Source organism: Molossus molossus, unplaced genomic scaffold (genome assembly GCF_014108415.1).
Source record: "Molossus molossus isolate mMolMol1 unplaced genomic scaffold, mMolMol1.p scaffold_m16_p_9, whole genome shotgun sequence".
NCBI classification, from domain to species: Eukaryota; Metazoa; Chordata; class Mammalia; order Chiroptera; family Molossidae; genus Molossus; species Molossus molossus.
In genome coordinates, this window is record NW_023425403.1 from 59144824 (window position 1) to 59165992 (window position 21169).

Consider the following 21169-nt stretch of genomic DNA (forward strand, 5'->3'; position numbering starts at 1 on the left):
TATTTACTGAATAAAATAAAAATTCAGGAGTTCATAATGGTAATAAACAATCTGGTGGATATCACCTTACCAAATGATTGAAGTTCAAGTTATTGTCACCAAAAAATGGGACAAACTGACATTGTTTATATAGAAGATCTCAAGTAATTTAAAAAATATCTTGCTGGGCCGGTTTGGCTCAGCGGTTAGAGCATCGGCCTGCGGTCCGGAGAGACCTGGGTTCGGTTCCCGCTAAGGGCACGTACTTCGGTTGCAGTTTGTCCGTGCGGTGGCAGCCACTCCATGTGTCCCTTCACGTCGATGTTTCTCTCTCTCTGTTTCTTCCTCTCTCTCCCTCCCACTCTATCTGTACAAAAAATGGAAAGGTATCCTCGGGTGAGGATAAAAAAAAAAAATATCTTGCTGGAACTAATAAATGAATTTAGCAAGGTCAAAGAATACAATGTCAATATATAGAAATCAATTGTAGTTCCACATATAAGCAATAAACAATTAAAAAATAATGTAACAGCATCAAAAGCATGATTTGGTGTACTGATAGAAATGTTCTAAATCAAGATTGTGGTGGTGATTACATGATTATACATATTTGTTAAAACACATAATTGTATGCTTAAAACTAGTGAATTTTGTTGTCTTGTAAACTATATGCTCAATAAAGAAAGAGTGAACACCTACCATGTGTCATGTTCAGAATACTGTGCATACAATAGAGAAAAAGAAATTTTTCCATTGGAGCTAACTTTCTGCACACCCTGTAAGTTATGTAGCTGAAAGGAAAACGCACAGCCTGTCAATTGGGCAGCTTTCTGCCTCAATCATCTTCTATAACGAACGCCCCTTGTCCAAAAAAAAAGGACCAATAAAAACATCTCAAGCCCTAAACCATTAAAACGCATCTTGATTCCGGAATCGACCCTCCAGCAAAACGGCAGCGGACCACGCGGGATGCGAGGCCAAATCCCAGACCACGGAGAGTTGGGAGCCGGCTTCCGGAGGCGGCCGGATCCCGGAAGTCCGCCGGGTGGTGGCTCCCGCGGTGGTGCGGGGGCGGACGGAAGCCCGGAAGTTCTTCCATGGCTGTGCGTCTCGGCTGGCTTGCGCCTCGGGCCTGCCGGCGAGGTAAGATCAACACGGTCCTTCCTGGCCATGGCCACTCCGGCGGGGGTCGGGGCTGCGGTTACCGGCGCGGCCCTCGTCACGCTGCTCTCGGCCGCGCTAGCGCTGTACGGGCCGTCGCTGGACGCAGGTACCCGGCCGCGCGCCGCTAGTCCGGACGGGAGGCGCTGAGTGGGGCCGGCGGTCCGCGAGGAGCGGCGTGGTGCGCCCGGCCTGTGCGCGGCGCCGGCGTCCCGGGGCGGGGGCGGGGCCCGGGGACCGCGCTGGCTGGAGCTTTCAGGACAGCCGAGCTCAGGCCGGACTTGCCGAGTAGTTGTTAAGGAGTTTGGCTTTATGTTTTTAGGCAAGATAGGTCCCGATGCTTCGAGGAGAATTGAGGGTTCCTCCGCTGAGGCACCTCAATCACACCAGCAGCAGAGGGGCTTCTGGGCACCAGTTTATTGAGAGTTGTTATTGGTAGCTGTTTGTCTTCGATTCACGCACGGTGATTAGTTCGCAAGATTTCTCTTTGAATTTGTCGGAAGTTTCGTTATTAGGCTGACTTGCTGAACTTGACCAAAAAGCAGGTGTAGCTCCCTGAATTCCTATCCTAGCTTTAAGGCGCATCTCCGTTGACTTCATTGCTGCTCTCTTGTGCTCCAAGTTAGTTATGGTTCCGATTAATTTAAAGCACTTTTGGCACAAAAAAACATCGGTATCACAGAAAGTTGCAAAGTGGCAGGTAGTTCTAGAAAACAGCGCAAGCTTGAGAAATCTTTGTGATTCTCCAGACTTCCTCAGCCACACTTTTTGTTTTATATGTTTTATTGATTTTTTTTCGGAGAGAGAGGGAGAGAGAGACAGAAACATTGATGTGAGAGAGAAACATTGGTCTGCTGCCTCCTGCACACCCCACACTGGGGATAGAGCCGGCAACCTGGGCATGTGCCCTGACCGGGAATCAAACCAGGATCTCTCGGTCCATGGGATGACCTCAGTCCACTGAGCCACACCGGCTGGGCTGGCCACACTTCTTTAAAACGAAAACCAGTCCGGCCAGTGTAGCTCAGTGGTTGAGCGTCGACCCATGCATCAAGAGGTCCCGGTTCAATTCCCGGTCAGGGCTCATGCCCAGGTTGTGGGCAAATCCCCAGTGGGGGGCATGCAGGAGGCGGCCAGTGGATGTTCTCTCTGATCAATGTTTCTCTCTCTCTCTCTCTCACTTTCTCTCTCTCTAAAATCAATAAAGAAAAAATAAACAAACAAACAAAAGGCTGGTTTTACCTGTTCTTCCAGACTCAGAATTGTTACGAAAACAAAGGTACTTAATAGGATACATTTTAAGTCACCTCTTGTCAAGGCCTTTTTATCCTTCAGAACTTTGATGTTTATATTTAAATATTTCTGTGGATAATTCCAAATGATGTATGTCAGTAAACCAGCTAAAACTGATATTCACTGTGAAGTTTAGGGAAATTTAATTGACTCATTTGGTACTCATTTCAGGTGAGTGGGACAGAACATTGGTGAACAGTATGGATTTTACTTTGCATTCATACAGTTCCAGTTGAAAAGTGAAAATGGTGTACTTTTCAACAGTGATTTTTTCCCCCCTCCCAGATGGTATCAGAAGGCATTTGAGAAGGATTTGACCTGTCTTTTGTTTGGTGGGGCAAATATTTGGTTAAAGAAAAATGATTTATTTTGCCTTAAAATGGCAGCATTTTGGTAAAATGGTGTCTTCTGGTGTAGTTTATCCATTACTAACAGAGGCATCTTCACAGGTCTGTCACTCTGGGCCTCAGTTTCCTTTTGTAAAAGGATAAACTTACTACCGATGAGAGTGAATCAAGAAGCCTTTAATTCATCAGACATATATTGAGTGTCTTACTCTGTGCCAGACTCTGTTTGAGGCATTTGAGGGTGGGGGTTTCAACGTGGAAACACATAGACCCTTTAAGCCACAGATGGGAGCTGTACCACATTCTGTGTAGACAAAAGGTGGTGGGGTGGTCTTAGGGATATGTTATGTGGGGTTAAATGCTTAGTATAAAGTGATGGTGATGGTGATGGTATCCAATAAACTCAAAACATAGGAAACCTAGAACAACCCTTGAGTGACTTGGTAAGTTTGGATTTTATGTTTACAATTTCTAGACTTTTTTTTTTTTTAAGCAGCTGTATTTATTGTTCTGGGGAATTTGAAAGAGCAACCATTCTCTGGTATTCTTGTATTAACAAGTCCTATTGTTAAGCTACATCTGTTCAAGTTTGATACAAATGCATGGCAAGCATTTTCATGATTGCATAGATTGCTCATCAGCAGTTAGTGATGCCATCATTAAATCTGATTATAACAGCTCTAGCTCCTTTCATGCACCAGGAAAGAGCATTTCACAGTAACTGCATGGCAAAGACTGTACAGTCTGGGAATTCAGAGTGTGGATGGGTATTTGAGAAGTTGAACATTTCAGTAGGGTGGGGGGTGAGAGGGGTTGCTCTGCTCTGCTCAGCACCTCTGCCAGCTGGCTCTGAGTCAGGATGGGAAGCAGTACTTAGGTCATCTCACTGGAACCGAATGTGGCTCATGAGGAAAGACATTGGGAGCAGAGGATCAGCCAGTTGTACTGATTCTTGCCTGAGCCTAGTTGTGCCCTTTCTTGGCCAAAGGTTTACAGTGATTCTGGTTTTTTTTATCCTCACCCAAGGACATTTTTTTTTTTGCATTTATCTTCAGTTAGAGTGGGAGGGAGAGAGGGAAGAAGAGAGAGAAAAAGAAAATCCGTGTGAGAGAGACACATGAGTGGCTGCCACCCACACGACCCCAGCCAGGGCTAGGGACAAACAGCAACCGAGGTAGGTGCTTAGCGGGAACCGAATCCAGGTCTCTCTGGTCTGCGGGCCGACGCTCTAACCACTGAGCCAAACTGGCCAGGGCTCTGTTTTAAGTTTTAATCCTATGTTGGTTTGGAAGGTGAAAGATGTTTGGGTTGACAGTAATTAATATTCTCTTTACGTATTTGGATCACAACATCTGATATACCAACTGAGACATTTATATCTACTCATCAAAGGATATTATTAGAATAATTTTATTGACTAAAAAGTAAAACTCTGCCCTGGTCGGTTTGGCCTGCAGTCTGGAGAGACCCAGGTTTGGTTCCCGCTAAGGGCACGTACCTCGGTTGCAGTTTGTCCCCGGCCCTCGTTGGGTCTTGTGGGTGGCAACCACTCAATGTGTCCCTTTCACGCCAGTGTTTCTCTCTTTTCCTCCCACTTTATCTGAACAAAATATCAAAAAATGTCCTCGGGTGAGGATAAAAAAAAAAAAGTAAAACTCTAAGAGTGTTAATAAAGGCAAAGCTGTTTGACCTTGTGGAGCTGAGCCTGCTTCTGATCACTTGAACTTGTGACCCATATCTAGTTTTTCTCAGCTGCTGAGGTAACTGGAAGGATAAAAATACTGAGTGCTTTATTTTCAAGAAAGGCCTATTGAAATTAGCTATTTAGAGACAATTCAAAATGCCTTTGAACCCAGTGTAAGACATGTTCTATATTTAGAATGCCATTCATAGATCATTTAATTAGTATCTAATTGCGGGTTGGAAATATGACTGGGAAATTAAATGGAGAATTATATGAATCTGTTAGACTTGAATATGACAGTGGAAGGTAACAAATGGGAGATTGCTTTTCCAATTTGAGAGAAAAGATGTAGTAAACTTAAAGGAAGATTGAAATGAAATGTGTGTAAAATAATGAAACCATTGGGTAAAAATCTGTAGCATTCATATTGAGTAAATTTGGGGAAGTATTTTGGTTAAAGGGCTATTTTGTTTAACTCTCTGTTCTTTATATGTACCAATAGATACTTACCATGCTGAGAACTTTCATTTTCCTGTTTTTCAGTTTTAAAAAGAGCATTTTCACTGCATAAAGAACATTCGATAAAGGATATGGAAAATACTTTTCAATTGGTGAGAAATATTGTACCTCCTCTAACTACCAAGAAGCACAAAGGGCAAGATGGAAGAATAGGCATAGTTGGAGGCTGCCAAGAGTAAGTGACTTGGAAAATGTTTGTATTTAAACAGTTAATCTCTGTTATCTAGTTGTCTACCTATCTGTTAGCCATCCGTTCAACTGTCCATCTGCCTAGTTGGACTTCCAGTAATCATTTCCAAATGTAGTCTGATATTATGATACTTGGTATTTTTCAGTGATTAACTCTAAGATTGAATAGGAGAAAACTCTAAGGGACCCTGATCGAGCTGTTCACTGGTTTGTGTTAGTGTAAAGATTTTGCCTATACTTGGGAGATGAGACTATTTTTTTGTATCTTATACTTTTCCCTATTGATTAGACTCATACCATAAGCATATATTACTTTTGAAATCAACATAAAAACACTCAGCATCTTTTTGGTTTACTTTGTTAATATAAAGATATTCCTGGAGGTCATTTATGAAATTTGACAGATCCTAGCTCTTTAAAATATTTATTATTATTATTATTATTATTATTTTGTTGTTGTTAATCCTTACCCAAGGATATTTTTCCATTGATTTTTAGAGAGAGTGGAAGGGAGACGGGTAGGCGGGAGAGACAGAGAAAAACATCAATGTGAGAGAGACACATCGACTCGTTGCCTCCTACACTTGCACCAACTGGGGCCGGGGATCCAGTCTGCAGCCCAGGTACGTGCCCTTACCAAGAATCAAACCCATGACCCTTCAGTCTGGGCCAACACTGTAACCACTGTGCCACTCTGGCCGGGGCGATCCTAGCTTTTTTTTTTTTTTTTGGCGTGTGCACCTAGTGGGAACCAAACCCGGTACTCTCTGGTCCACAGGCCAATGCTCCAACTGCTGAGCCAAACCGGCCAGGGTGATCCTAGCTTTTTAAAAGGTTTGTTCTCTCTTCTAGTTTTATATATTTTGCTGTTCTGTTGTTTGAAACATAAAGATTTGTAATTTGTCCAGGCTTGTAAGTGATCTACTTAGTGCCTTTGACCTTAATTTGATGTTGGTTAGTATTTCTGATTCTGCTTACATTTGTGTGCTCTTTGCCTAGCCCTGTATTTTTAATGGTTTATTATGTAGTTCAGTATACTTATTGTAAGTAGTATGTAACTAGACTGTCTTTTTTTTTTTTTAATCCTCACCCGAGGAAATTTTTTTTTTTTTTTTGCCTTTATCTTCAGATAGAGGGAGAGAGGGAGGAAGAGAGAGAAAGAAACATCGATATGAGAGAGTGGTTGCCACCCACACGACCCCAACCAGGCTGGGACAAGCTGCAACCGAGGCATGTGCCCTTAGTGGGAACCAGACCCAGGACTCTCTGGTCCGTGGGCCGATGCTCTGACTGCTGAGCCAAACCTGCCAGAGCTAGATTTTGTTTCTTTACCCAATATGACCGTGACTACTCTTTTAATAAGGGAAATAAACCTATTAACATGTAGAGTCTACCCAATGTGCCTTTTTTTTTTTTATTATGTTTACTCTTTATTTTACTTTGTGTTTCCATGTTGATTCAAGTAGACTGGTTCGTTATAAGTGTGTAAGTGACTATATGGTATTCATTGTACATATGGGCCATTATTTATTTAACCAAGTCCCTGTTGATAGGCAATTGGTTAACTCTATTCTTTTTTTCAACTAATATATCTCTAGACATTTCATCACATTTATCTCCTTGTGTACCTGTCTGGTTATAATCAAGGGATTAATTTCTAGAAGAATTTTAACTAGAGCAGAGTACATAGACAATTTTTTTTTCTTTTTTTTATTCACTTATTTTTATTACAGATGTTTCTCCTTTTTTCCCCCATTGATACCCTCCTCCTGATCCCCCCCCAACATTTTAAATGTTGATAAACATTGCAAATTGTTCATCCCCCCCAAATTGCACTAGTTTGGCTGCCATCAACAAGCCCCTGTTCCCCTCACACCCTTGTGGGTATTGGCAGCCTTTGCTCTTGAGTAGGCAAGCTATTTTTGTTGTTGTCTTAATGTATTTATTTTGGTAGTGAAGCTTGTGTTCATGTTGTGGGGTGAGTGTGTGTGTGTGGCAAGTTGGCCCTGCTCTGCTGGAGAGTGTCGCATATGTAGAGTTCATTCTGTTTTTTCCCCAGTTTGTTTTTCCTGGGATAGCAAAACTTTTCACTGCTTGGAATTGACATAAAAATTACAGACACTATCTGATGCTGAGTTCAAGGGTTTTTCTTTCTGTGCTTGAAGTGAACTTCAAAGTGGAGTTATAAGCTTTCCAGAACTATAGGATGGAAGCCAGAGGGAGCCATGAGAGTCTTGTCTTGTTTGGCCTGGGTGCTCCCATGTGATCCTACATTAAGATAACCATTGCCTGTTGCTCTGAGTGATGTCCTGCTCCTCAGGTACTGTCTAGTGCGGGGTGCTCTGGCCTGTGATCACCTCAGGCACATTCTCACCTGGCAGACACCTTCAGTAAACTCTTGTTGTCTCCTTAAACCTTCAGTTTTTGGGGTTTGTTTTTTCCCCTAATATTACATTCCTACCCATCTTCCTTGCTAACAAAGCCCCAGTTTTGTTCAGATCCCATTGCATTTTCTTTTATTTGTACCTGTGTACATTTGTGATAAATCAAATCATTTTTATATCTATGTATCAATCTAGAGAGAAGTGTCATCATTATAATATTGTCATCTCAGATAGTGTTCATCTAATATATCCTTTAATAGGTTTAAAAAATTTCCCCACAGGATTATTATATGTTTTTATAAACTTAATTCCTAGATGCTTTATGGTTTTTTCCAATATTGTAGATGCTATCATAGTTTCTAATTTATTATTCCTAGAAAAATGCTATTTTTATCTTTTTTATTTTGGTTAATAGAAATCTGGCAACCTTATTATATGCTGAACTATTTTATATTAGGAGATTCTTTCACAACTTTATTGACATGTTATTGATAAACACTTTGATACGTTAGACATGTAAGAACCTATAAAACCATCATCTCAAGCCTTCAGTTTGAACATACCCATTACAGGGAGACCACAGTCACAGGAATCCAGAATTTGCCTCTCCTGGCTTAGTACAAAGGTCTCAAGTGAAAGACTGACTTTTCTGATTCTGATCTATGTTTAGTGAACATTTACTGAGCACCTACTAAGGGTTGGGCTCTGAGCTAGGTGCTTGATATCTCTATGGTTTGTTGATAAACCTGGTGTGCTTGCTTCATTCTCGGAAGTTTTTGACTGTAAATATCTTCTTTTTAGGTACACCGGAGCACCTTATTTTGCAGCAATCTCAGCTCTGAAAGTGGTATGTTTACTTGTATCTTCTTTATTAGGAAGAGTTGGATTATTTAAATATGATTAATGCAAAAGTTTTCCAGTAGAAATCTCAATAACATCTTCAGGTTATTATGGGTAAGAGAAACATGTTTAAATGTACCCTGTCTGGTCAGTGATAAAATAACTTGAAACTCATTTTTCTAAAATAAAATTTTATTGGAATTGTACTTCACCAAAATGATCCTGAGATGCCTTTCAGTTCTAGTGGAAGCAGTTAACATTTTTTGACTTTGGCAGTTGCTCGTGCCTTTTGTGGTCAAGTCCTAACCACCCAGTCAGCACAGTTACTGTGAAATGTTCTCAGCTGCATGACTGGATTGCTTCCCGTGAGCCTCATAGGTGAGGCAGCCTGAGCTAGTCTGGGTTGACGTGCCTCTTAGGCAGCAGCAAAAGTCTGCCTTTATTTCCAAGACTTTTCTTAGGTCATGCCCTCTCCTCACCCTCCCCGCTGTAGTTTAACTGCTGCAGTTGGATACGTATTTTTCTTTTACAAATGGTGCTATGTAATCTGAATGGTTGAACGCCACATGTCCTGTGGTAAGTGGCTCTTGCCTAAACCACTTTGGGTGTCTTTTGAGTGAGTCCCACATTAAGTCAGCCTCTTGTGTTCATTTCTCAGGGTGCAGATTTATCCCATGTGTTTTGTACCCGGGAGGCTGCACCTGTGATCAAGTCATACAGCCCGGAGCTGATTGTTCACCCGGTTCTGTGAGTGGGGCTGCACATGGGGTGCTTTACTTGCATCAGCGCTCCTTGGTCATGTGGTATCTTTACACCAACTCTCCAAGAGCCTCGGTTAAGTAACTTCTGTACTGAGGGTTGGTAGGTAGATTGTTTCAGAAGAAAGGAGAAAACTATAATGAGCCCATTGTCAGTGGTCAGAAAAAGACAAACAGTCATGTGCGACAGCACGGGATAAGATCTGAACACCAGGGTGACATGCCCAGGGCTAGCCCCTGTGGTCTATCAGAAATGGCTGGAGGTTCCTAGGCCCAGAAGAGGTCTGTGGGCCTGCCTGTGGACAGTGCACATATGGCGGGAATGAGGGGCCTATCAGCAGTAACAAAACTTCATCATTCATCAGCTCTTCTGTGTAGGCCCTGTCCTGGGTACCACAGGGACAGCATCAAACCAAGCAGACAAAAACACCTGCTCTCAGGAGTGCCCTAGAACTTCCTTTGATGATGAAAATGTTTTCCCTTGGTGCTGTCCAACACTGTGGCTGCTGACCACATATGGCTACCGAGCACTTTCAATGGCCAGTAGGACTCAGGAGCTGAGTTTTTACTTTAATTTCAATAAATTTAAAAGCCATGTGTGGTTAGTATCTACTGTATTGGGTAACACAGTTATGGAGATGGACAAACAAGATGATAGTGTGTCAGAGGGTGATAAGCACCATGGGGAGATGGGAATAGGGAAGGGGATGCAGTACTGGCTCTACATGTGGTGCGTATGCCATGTGTGCAGTTTGTAACAGGGTGATCTTGGGCAGTGGCACAGCAAGGGGCATTCAAGTACAGGCTCAGAGGTGAGGGAGTGAGTTCTGCAGACATGAGGAGTGAGGGGAGGCACTTCCATACACAGGAATAGCTGGTGCAAGAGCTCAAGCTGCAGGTGTGTTGAGGAGCACTCAGGTACTCGGGATGGGTTGGAGTGACCAGAGGTTCAGAGTCAAGCTTTGCAGGTTATGGGGGTCATTGTAAGGCTTTTGGCTTTCCCATAATTGAGGAGGAAGCTACTGGAGCCATTTGAGCGGAGGAGGGACAGGGACCATTTATGTTTCAAAAGACATCTGGCTGCTGTGTTGAAAATAAGCTTGTGGCCCGGCTGGTTGAGCATCGTCCCGTGGACTGGGAGGTCCTCGTTCTATGCCATGTTAGAGCACATGCCCAGGTTGCTGGCTTGATCTCCAGTAGGGGGCGTGCAGGAAGCAGCCGATCGATGTTTCTCATGTCGATGTTTCTATCTCTCCCTTCCTCTCTCTCTAAAAAATAAATAAAAACATATTAAAAAAAATTTTTTTTGAAAAAGAAAGAAAATAAGCTTTTGGAGTCCAGGGTGGAAGCAGGAGTCCCACTAGAAAGCTGTTATAAGGATCCTGGTGATAGGTACTTGATGGGGTAGAAACTGGACAATGGGGCAGGTTCTGGGTACCTCTGGAAAGTATAGCCCCAGGATTCTGCTGACTGGTAGGATATCGGATACGAGGAAAAGAAGACAGTCATGAATGCCATTCAGGGTTTGGGCTGAGCGAATTGTCATTTAATGAGGTTGGGAAACTGGTGGAGCAGGATTTGGGTTGGGCTGATGGTTAGGAGTTGGGTTTTGGACATATTTTTGGTTGCCTTTAGACATCCAAGCAGGCTTGGCTGGTAAGCATCAGATAGGAGTGGGGCAGTCAGGGAAGGTGCAAATCTGGGAGTTGTTAACATGTGGATAAAGCCAACAAACAAAGATGAGACCACATAGGAGTGCGTGTAGACAGGAAATACCCATTTGGGAGCACCCGTTTGGGAACAGATGGGTGGGGAGCTGAAAGAACCCAGGAGGGGTATCCTCAAGTTGAATGAAGAACTGTTTGCAGACTGTTCTAGAAGGGCCTATGTCCTTGTAGTCAGTGATGAGGACTAAGAATGGGTGGTTGGATCTCATAGTATGGAGTCATTGGTGACTTTGACAAGCAGCTTATGGGGGGAAAGCCTTATACAGTGGGTTCTAAGAGGTTAAGAAATGAGATGATGAACAGGTATTGTGAAAAAACAACAAAATTCTGTGCAGCTGTCAGGTTTTGTCTAAAGGAGGGCCCTCTTAATGTTTAAAATTTTTTTTTCTTTTTTTTTTTATCCTCACCCGAGGACATTTTTCCATTTTTGTTCAGGTAGAGTGGGAGGGGGAGAGAGAGAGAAACATCGACGTGTCCCATCGACTGGCTGCCTCCCGCACGACCCCAACCGGGGCTGGGGACAAACTGCAACCAAGGTACGTGCCCTTAGCGGGAACTGAACCTGGGTCTTTCTGGACTGCAGGTCGACGCGCTAACTGCTGAGCCAAACCAGCCAGGGCAAAAAATTTTTTTTTCTTTATTGATTTTAGAGAGGAAGGGAGAGGGAGAGATAGAAAATTTGATGAGAGAGAACATCGACTGGCTGCCTCCTGTATGCCCCCCACTGGGGATCGGGCCCACAGCCTGGGCATGTGTCCTGACCAGATATTGAACTGGCGACCTCTTGTTGCATGGGTCGGCGCTCTGCCACTGAGCAACACTGCCAGACTGCCCTCTGAATGTTTTAAAGGGATCAGTTACATGAGTCTTTTAGATGACTTCCCCAGTGTCTGATGTAGAGGACAGTCTGTAAGTGCAAGGTCTACACTGTTACTTGTATTCCTGTGTGATGGAAACAGACTGGCCTGGATAATTTTGAAATGAGCCGTCAAGTCTTAGTCTAATATGTTTCAATTTTTATTTCATGAGCCTTTTTTTTAAAACAAGGAGAAAAAGTGTTATGTTTATAGCTCTATATCCTGCACTATTGACTCTTCTGAGAAGGAAGTTCTGTTTTGATTCAGCTTTACTGAAACCCAAGTCTTCTTTCTGCCTACCTTTGCAGATTTTGCAAAACCATCTGGACCACTTGAATAAATTGCTATGGCCCCTCCCAGGGCCTTAGAAGGGGCCCAGCAAGTAAGAGGTTCTGATGCTTGAGTTTCATCACAGTGAATATGCTTCTGCATCTCTCATATCAATCCCTTACTGGTACTCTGTTCAGCCAGACCTGTCTTTGCCATTTCATGTAAGTGAGCACTTTCTCATTTATTTCCTGCTCATGCCACTCCCTCCTTTACCTGCTCTGCTTATTTCCAGGCTTATTCCCCTTCAAGCCTGTCAAGTGGAGGTGGCTTTTCCTCTGCACCCTCATGTACCACTGGGTCTAGAGGTGGGATGTGCATCCTCCCTGCTCCTCCCAGACCATTGCCCCTCTCTCACTCCTGAAACCTCCAACTCCTTTGAACTCATACCCACTATTGCTCCTCATGGCAGCTATGTCAGATTCCTGGATCATTCCTTGAATATTTCATGTATGGCCCATTGTCTCTCTCCACCATTGCTCTCATTAACTAACTATTCCTAATGTGTGTAACTGCTTTATGGAAATATAACTTACTATAAAATTTACTCATTTTAATTGTGTAATGAGTGTTGGTGTATTTACCAAAGTATTACTATCACCACAATCTAATTTTAGAACACTTACTTCACTCCAAAAAGAAAACCCCTGCCCATGACCACCCCTAGCCTGAGGAAACCTAATCTTTCTGTCTCTCTAGATTTGCCTTTTCTGAACATTTCATATGAATGGAGAAATACAATGTGTGTTCTTTTGTGTCTGCCTTTTTACACTTAGCATAATATTTTTGAGTTTCATCTTTATAGCATATATATGAACTCCAGAGGAGTGCCCTCCTCTGGTAACTACCCATCTGTTCTCTGTATTTATGAGCTCGTTTTTTCTTTGTTTGTTTTTTAGATTTTATATAAGAGCTCATATGAGCCCTGGTCAGTTTGGCTCAGTGGTTACAGCATCGACCCGTGGACCAGAGAGTCCTGGGTTCGGTCCCCGCTAAGGGCACGTGCCTTGGTTGCAGCTTGTCCCTGGCCCCAGCTGGGGTCGTGTGGTTGGCAACCACTCGATGTGTCTCTCTCATATCGGTATTTCTCTTTCTCTCTTCCTCCCTCTCTCCCTCCTATTCTCTTTGAAGATAAATGCAAAACTGTCCTCAGTTGAGGATTAAAAAAGAGAGAGAGAGAGATCATACGATATTTGTCTTTCTCTATCTGGCTTATTTCACTTAGCACAATGCCCTGGAAGGCATTTAAATGTTGAAAGCTAGACATCTATGTTGGTGTGTTAAAAGAGGAATTGGTCTCTTTGGAGAAGACTAAGGAGACTTGCTGGCTACGTGCAGGAGGGGGTCCTGGAACAGGAAAAGGACACTGGGGAGAAAAACTGGGAAAATCTGGAAAAATCTGTAGTTTCATTAATGAACAAATAAATGGAACCTTAAGTAAAGCGTTCTGCCCTTCTTTTCTTTATTTAGTGACAGCCCTGATGCCGTGAGTGAAGTGGAAAAGTGGTTGCCCCGACTGCATGCCCTGGTTGTAGGACCTGGCTTGGGGAGAGATGATGCTCTTCTTGAAAATGTCAAGGTAATGTGTAGGATTACTAAACAAACCTCTGCTGATGAACTGGATGCTTAGATCTTAGGAAGTCAGGACAGAAACATGTTTCTTGAATTTCTGTTGTTTAGTGTTCTGTGTGCCCTGTCGTGGAATAATTAAGATGGATAAAATTTGGTGTGGGGGATAGAGGAGGAACTAGGCATAATGATGGTAATGAACTTAAAAATAAAACAAAACCAGACTGAAGGAATCTTTTCTACTCTTGGGGCACTGGCTTTTTCCTACTATAGCAGGAGGAATTCATTGTGGAATTGCTCAGATGTTTGATGGGTGTCACCCTGACGTTTATGTGTTTTACAGTCCAGGTGTTGGGAGGTCCCAGCATCCAGATTGAGCAGTGTCCGCAGTGGGCAGGGTTTGTGATCAGGCCCAAGTTCACCTCCCAGCATGATTGCTGTCCTGCTGGGGACACTGGCAGCTTGCTCAGCCTTCTAGGCCTTGTGCCCTCCCTGTAAAGGGGTGATTGTGCCTCCAGGAGTTATTGAGCTACATTTTATAAAGGGCTTTGCACAGTGCTAGGTTAGGCACAGTACATGATACAGCAGGGACAGTCACTGTCTCAGATGAACAGTGGGAGAGGATATTTCTGAGAGTTATTCTAACAACTACTTTTGTGTCTTTTGTTAGTCCTCACCGAGGATATTTTTTCCATTGATTCTTAGAGAGAATGAAAGGAAAGGAGGACGTGGTAGGGGAGAGAAAGAAAAAGAAACATTGATGAGAGAGAGACACATCGATTGGTTGTCTCCTGCCATGCACCCCCAACCAGGGCTGGGGACTGAACCTGCAACCCAGGTACGTGCCCTTCACCAGGAACCCTTTGCTGCGAGGGCCTTCGCTCTAGCTGCTGTGCCACAACGGCCAAGGCTCTACCAGCTACTTTGCTATAAGTTGGACATTTAGATAAAAACACAAAAGGTATCTGTTGGTTCTAGCTTTGTGTTGTCAGCTGGCTCCTCTCCAAAGCTCTCTTAATCTGATTTTTTAACCTGGTGCTTTTCTAGCATTCTTGATGTTCTTATTGGGTCTAGAAAGCACTGTGCCTCTGGCCCCATGGGCCAGTTGGTTTGCGGCTTTGACCTCTGTTCTGTTCCCCGCTATCCTTCTCAGATAAACTCTGCCCACACGCACAGTAGCCAGGCGCCTGTGTTGCAGAGTGGACACGAAATCTTAGTTACCCTCACATGCATATGTATATATTCATATTTTTTTCATTTATGCTGTTCTTTATAACAGAAAATTTATTTTATGTCTGCCTTAATCTAAAAAGATGAAATTTTAAAAGATGAAAAAATTTTATCCTTAAAAAGTTGAAATAGAAATAAATACCAGCCAGAACCAGGGGAAGTAAAGATGTAGAAAACATGCCAGCCCCATGTTCTGTGTGTTCTCTCTGCTCAACACACTTCAACATTGCCAGGGCATTACTCTCGGCTGGACACATCTTGGGTACTACCCCCTGAGATTGTCCTGACTTCCCCAGGGCCCTTCTCAGTGTTCCTGCATGGCCTGCCCCGCGCCAGCCCCAGAGAAGGCCATGCAGTGTGCCCTATGTGAGATGGAGCCTCAGGAGATCGGGAGTGAGCTCCGAATCATGTGCCCACTAAAGGATTCGAGGTCACATGAAACATCATCAAACATCCTCATCATCATTATCCTTATCATCATTGGCTCAGATTTTGCCTGTTGAATTAAATTCAGTAACAGTTAAAGTGAAAAGAAGGTGTAGGTAGCTGTGTGTTAGTTGTACTCTCTTAGCAATCTGATTGGTAAAGAACATTGTTAAAATGATGCATGTTTGGCCCTGGCCAGTGTAGTTCAGTGGTTAGAGCATTGGCCCTTGCACCAAAGGGTTTTGGGTTTTATTCCTGGTCAAGGGCATGTACCTGGGTTGCAGTTTCAATCCCCGGTCCCAGTCAGGGTGTGTGCGGGAGGCAACCAATGATGTGTCTCTCACATTGATGTTCCTCTCCATTCCCTCCCCTTCTCTTCCTTCCTCCCTCTCTCCCCCCTCCCCACTCTCTCAAAAAAAAGCAATAGAAAAAAATGTCCTCTGGTGAGGATTAACAACAACAACAAAAAAAGATGTGTGTTTGCTTTACTAGAATTTCGTGAGAACATGGTACCTTCCATGATAGATCTTCCGGTTCCAGCCCTTGAGGTGAAAGTTGGGGTTTGAAATTTCCCTTTCCTTAAACCTGTGAAACAGTCACTGAGGAGAAACAGAGCCAAGTGAAATCCGCTGCAGAAAGATACACTGCGTGACCTCACTTCATTGTGGAGTCAAAAGAGTCAAACTCATAGAAGCGGAGAGTAGAAGGTGGCTGCCAGGGCCTGGGGTTCAGGGGCTGGGGAGGTGTTGGTCAGGGTGTCCGAATTTCCAGTTAGGCAGGATGAGTAGGTTCTGAGGTAGAGCATGGTGACTAGAGGCAACAGTGCTGTATTGTATATTGAAATTTGCTAAGAGGCAGGTAGATCTGAAGTGTTCTCACCTGTGTGAGGTGATAGATACATTAGCTTGATTGTGGTGATTATGTCACTATATATATCAAAACATCAGGTTATACATCTTGAATCTGTACCATTTTTGTCAACTATACTTAAGTAAATTTGGGAAAAAAACACATCCTGAGTTATACCTGGGAATGGGACTTGGGGATGCTTGCTCATACTTCTCCTATGTCTCACACTGCTTTGCATTTAAAAGTTTTTCATTGTAATGAAAATTCTCCAAACAAAGAAAAGGAGCCCACTGCCTGGGACTGGAAGCCGGCGAAGTCTATGGGGTTCCGCGCTGTTGAGTGGTTCCGAGCAGAATGCCCTGTGTGGCACTGGGCGCTGGAATGAGAAGCTGTGATAATAGATGCCTGCGGGTGGGTGGGGCGGCTGTGCACTCTGTCACAAAGAGCTTGCCTGGAGAACAGGAGAGATTAATGAGCCAGCAATTATGCATTCAAGATAAGTAATCTGAGAGGCTGTCAAATACAATTTAAAAGTAGCTCTAGATGACACATTGTGCAAAGTAGAGGATTTAATTTAGGTTCTCTTGGCTCTAAGCCACCTGGTATTAGCAAGAGGTGTGCAAGTTTGTCAGGCAGCGCCATTCAGATCTTTTTGAAAGTCTTAACCTCTGGCCGAAAAGAGTTAAACATGGTTGAGAAGTGCTAGACCCTTCGGTTTTTTTCAAGGAGGGAGCGCTCCTGGGGAGTTCCCTTGTGTAAACAGAGAATCTGCGTGCACTGTGTGTCTTGAGGCAGAGGTGCTCAGCACAGGTCACAGGAGGTCTGGCAGTGCCTCTTCACCGGGTGGTTTGTCTTTGCAAAGAGGCAAACGAGGGTTCCTGCCAGAATGGAGCCAGAGTGTTTGGTTCCCCCACTGAGCTTCATGATGATGGAATTCCTGACCTTTTGTTGATCTGCCAATAAACCTCTGGCCCCGTTGGTCATAGCAGATTGGAGCTCATGACACACTCTCTGGTCTCCTCTTTAACCTCATCCTCTAATTGTTGTGGATTCTTGAATTGTGGTGGTTTATTTTTTATTTATTTTTATTATTATTATTTTTAATCCTCACTGGAGGATATTTTTATATTAATCTGCAGATAGAGCTGGAGGAAGAGAGAGAGAGAGAAACATCGAAGTGAAAGAGACACATCGATTGGCTGCCACCCACACAACCCCAGCCGGGGCCGGAGACAAATTGCAACTGAAGCATGTGCTCTTGGCCAGAATTGAACCCATGACTCCTTGGTCCGCAGGTGATGCTCTTACCGCTGAGCCATACCGGCCAGGGCGGTGGTTTATTTATTTTTTAATCCTCACCTGAGGATATTTTTCTATTTACCTTCAGATAGAGTAAGAGGGAGGGAGAGAGAGAAACATCAACGTGACAGGGACACATTGACTGGTTGCCTCCCACACGACCCGGACCAGGGCTGGAGACGAACTGCAACAAGGTATATGCCCTTTGCCAGAATCAAACCCTCGACTCTTTGGTCCGTGCGCCGATGCTCTAACCACTGAGCAAAACGGGCCAGGGCTTGTAATTGTTTTCTTATGTAGTTTGGAGACTTACACATGTTGCTGGTGTAGGTAGGTTTGACTTCCGGTGCTTCCTCATAGAGCTTGTTAGGCTGTAGGCTGACTGCCATCTGCCGGTGTTGTAACCATAACATCTCTGACCAAGAAGAGACCCATACCTGGCACCATTATATCAGATTTCCAGCCTCCAGAACAATGAGCAATAAATTTATGTTGTTTACAAGGCACATGTCTGTGGTATTTTGTTACAGCAGCCCAGATAGACTAAGACAGCAGGTTTGATAACTGTTTGGTTCAAGCTATTCATTAGGGTGCTTTCTGAGCAAAAACATCGACCATGTACTTCCTGTCAACAGCTTTAATCTGAAGTCCCCCCTACTTGGGGCATGCCTATTTGTTCCTCCTGATGTGAGATTCCTGCCAGGCCCTGGCCACCATCCTGACGGCCCTGTGCTGGCAGTGTGGCTTTCTGTGCTTGCCCAGCTGAGCCATGTCCAGATGTGTTCAACCCTGAGGAGTTCCTGTGCGGGGCATTTGGCACTTCATCCTGAACCAGTGACTCCCCTGATATTTCTGTGCATTTGCCACATGTGATTCGATACTCAGTGAAGGATTTAATGCACAGAAAACTTAAGATCAGTAATTAGAAATGAAGAACTTATTTTTGAAACAGCTGTTTAAGTGGATGGCAAATATGCTTGAATTTTACTAGAATTCCTCATAAGCATTTTTTTCTCCCTTAGAACAAATACGTGTGCTAGGGCCACACAGAACACTGACCTGGGGTCAGTTATTAGCTGGGGGACCTGAAACAGTCTCTGCAGTTTCATTGACCTTGGATTTCTGTTTTCATTTTCATGTTGCTGCTTATTGAATTATTGAGCTTGGTAGAATCTGTGAATCGTATACTAATATCGTGTGTTTTGTGTGCCGGGCACTTTTCTGAGTAATTTATATTATTGAACTCTCTTAGTTCTCACTACAACTCTAAGTAGGAATTAGCATTATTCCATTTTACGAATGTGAAAACTGATACAATGAGATGATGTCTGGTGCAGGTAGTATATACCCACAGTCATCCAGGTGGGACTAGTGGTATTTATGTCCAGAACGTTCAGTGCCAGAATTAATACTCTTGATACTTCAGCTCTGAGGAGCAAATGAGATTGTATGTGTGAAAGCATCTACAGGAGGCTGTGTAAGTAAATAGCAGTATTTGTTTTAATTTTCCTGTGTGTGGCACTGGGGATACAAAACCCCAGCACTGGCAGGGTATAGAATAAAAAAGAATTAGCTGGTCTTGCCCAGCGTGGTGTGGCTCAGTGGATTTAGCGTTGGTCCCATGGACTGAGGTGCTGGTTCCCTTCTCGGTCCAGGCACATGCCCAGGTTTCGGGCTCCTTCTCCTAATAGGGGCATACAGGAGGCAGCCATTTGATCTTTCTCTCTCACATTGATGTTTCTATCTCTCTCTCTAAGAAAAGCAATAAAAAACATATTGAAAAAAAAAAAAGAATTGGCTGGTCTGTCCCCTGTTTCTATGAGGGAGCCTCTGAACCTTTGGAATTTTTCAAGTGATAGAAGTGGCTCTTTTTCAAGGTGGGCCTCCTGGACCACACCTGAGTTTATGCAAAAGAGTTGGCTCAGGGTAGGGGCCTTTACATCAGGAACTTGGTATTAGAATTACCTCCAGGGAAGGTGCAGCAGATTGAGTTCAGTCACATGGGCAATGATTCAATCCTTCACGCTAAGTATAATATGAGAGACCCCAGTAAACTCAGATGAACTTCCTGGTTGGTGCACACACAGGTGTGCCTGGAGGGGGATGTGTGTGTCCTGACTGATCAGGAGAGGGCCTGGAGCTCCTTGTGGGACCCTCCCAGACCTTGTACCTTGTGTCTCCATTTGGCTGGGCCTGATTTTCATCCTTTATAATATAACTGTAATTGAAGGTATAGTGCTTTCCCCAGTCCTGAGTCATCCTAGCAAATTATCAGACCTGAGGGAGTAGTGGAACCCCCACATTTGTATCCATTTGGTTAGAAGTGCTGGTGGCCTGGAAACCCATGAGCTTCCGGCTAGTGTCTGAAGGGAGAGCAGTCGTGTGTGTGTGTGTGTGTGTGTGTGTGTGTGTGTGTGTGTGTTAGGGGCGGGGTGGGGGGGTGTCTGTGCCCTTCACCTGTGAAAGTTGACCATCCCAGTTGGTTAGCATGAGAATTGCACTGCAGCAAGTATCCAGGAAAATAGCACAGGAGTATGGTACTAATGGCACACGCTTTGGGCAGTCTTCTACTAAACCTGTCCCGACCCTTTGTTAATCCCCTTCAGAGACCATATTTCAGAGGGAAATACCCCAATACAGGGGGTGGGATCCTAATCTATAAACTGTTATGTATGGAGTGTCTGTCCATGACCAGACATAACTAAGCAAAGTTTGATATATTATTTGGCTGGAATACCATAACCATTTAGTTTTTTTCCCTCAACCATATTATAGACAAGCGGACTATGTTCAACCAAGGAAAATTGTGTCTGATATAGTAAAATAAAAATATAACAATTGATTACAGCAACATAAAAACATAGTCTATATCAAGAGGGATCAGGTGTGAATTTAAGGTGAAAAAGTCTAGGGTTTTCTGTACTCCAGGTTCTTTTCCTCTGTGAATTTAGGTTCATAATAACAATTTTAGTGTGTTTGTTTAAAACAAAACAAACTACCTTGCAGTATACAAGTTAGAAGCTGGGAAGCAAGAGTGTGCCTCCTGCACTTCCCAGCCAGTCTCCAGAGTTCACATTTTCATTCATTGTTTTGGACGTCTCTCCCTCTGCATATAAAATAGCAATCATGGTTGTGAGAATTGCTAACTTTTCTTGGGCATTTCCTGTGTTCCCGCTAATACAAAGCAGTGCATTATGCCTTCTTCCTTGTTAGCTTCCTCCTCAGTGCCTGCCACATAGCAGACATTTACTAGATCTTTTTTTGAATGAATTCATTATCTGATGTGATCCTGAGAACAACCCTATTAAATAGGTTTCTATTCTTTTTTTTTTTTTTTTTTTCTTACACAACAGAAATTTATTTCTTATCGTTTTGGAGGCTGGAAGTCCAAGATCAGGGTGCCAGCAGATTCAGTGTCTGGTTTGCAGACAGACACCTTCTTGCTGGTTCCTCCTCACATGGTTTCGAAAGAGATTATCTCTCTCATGTGTCCTTTTTTTTTTTAAATTGAATTTGTTGGGGTGACATTGATTAATAAAGTTATATAGGTTTCAGGTATACAATTCTATAATACATCATCTGTATATCACCACCCCCAAGTCAAGTCTCCTTTATCCCCGCCCCTTACCCTCTTCTGTCTCCACCCCCCTTTCCCTCTGTTGTCTATGTTCCCATATGTTGTCTGTGTCTGTGAGGTTTTTTGTTTTGTTTTGCTTAATCCCTTCATCTTT

General features: G+C 43.5%; 1 protein-coding gene across 3 annotated transcripts in view; it reads left to right on the forward strand.

The window, feature by feature from the left end:
• The first annotated feature begins 1070 nt into the window (after window positions 1-1070).
• Window positions 1071-21169, forward strand: part of NAXD (NAD(P)HX dehydratase) — a 28373-nt gene continuing 8274 nt past the window's right edge. The window contains exons 1-5 of one of the 3 annotated variants that reach the window (XM_036250292.1): window positions 1071-1122; window positions 5008-5158; window positions 8358-8403; window positions 9055-9143; window positions 13536-13644. In XM_036250292.1, the coding sequence (XP_036106185.1) occupies window positions 1077-1122; window positions 5008-5158; window positions 8358-8403; window positions 9055-9143; window positions 13536-13644 (441 nt within the window). In that variant the 5' untranslated portion in view covers window positions 1071-1076. Of the gene's footprint in view, window positions 1123-5007; window positions 5159-8357; window positions 8404-9054; window positions 9144-12143; window positions 12230-13535; window positions 13645-21169 lie in introns of those variants that run through there. The other 2 variants (XM_036250293.1, XM_036250294.1) reach the window with 2 other exon arrangements.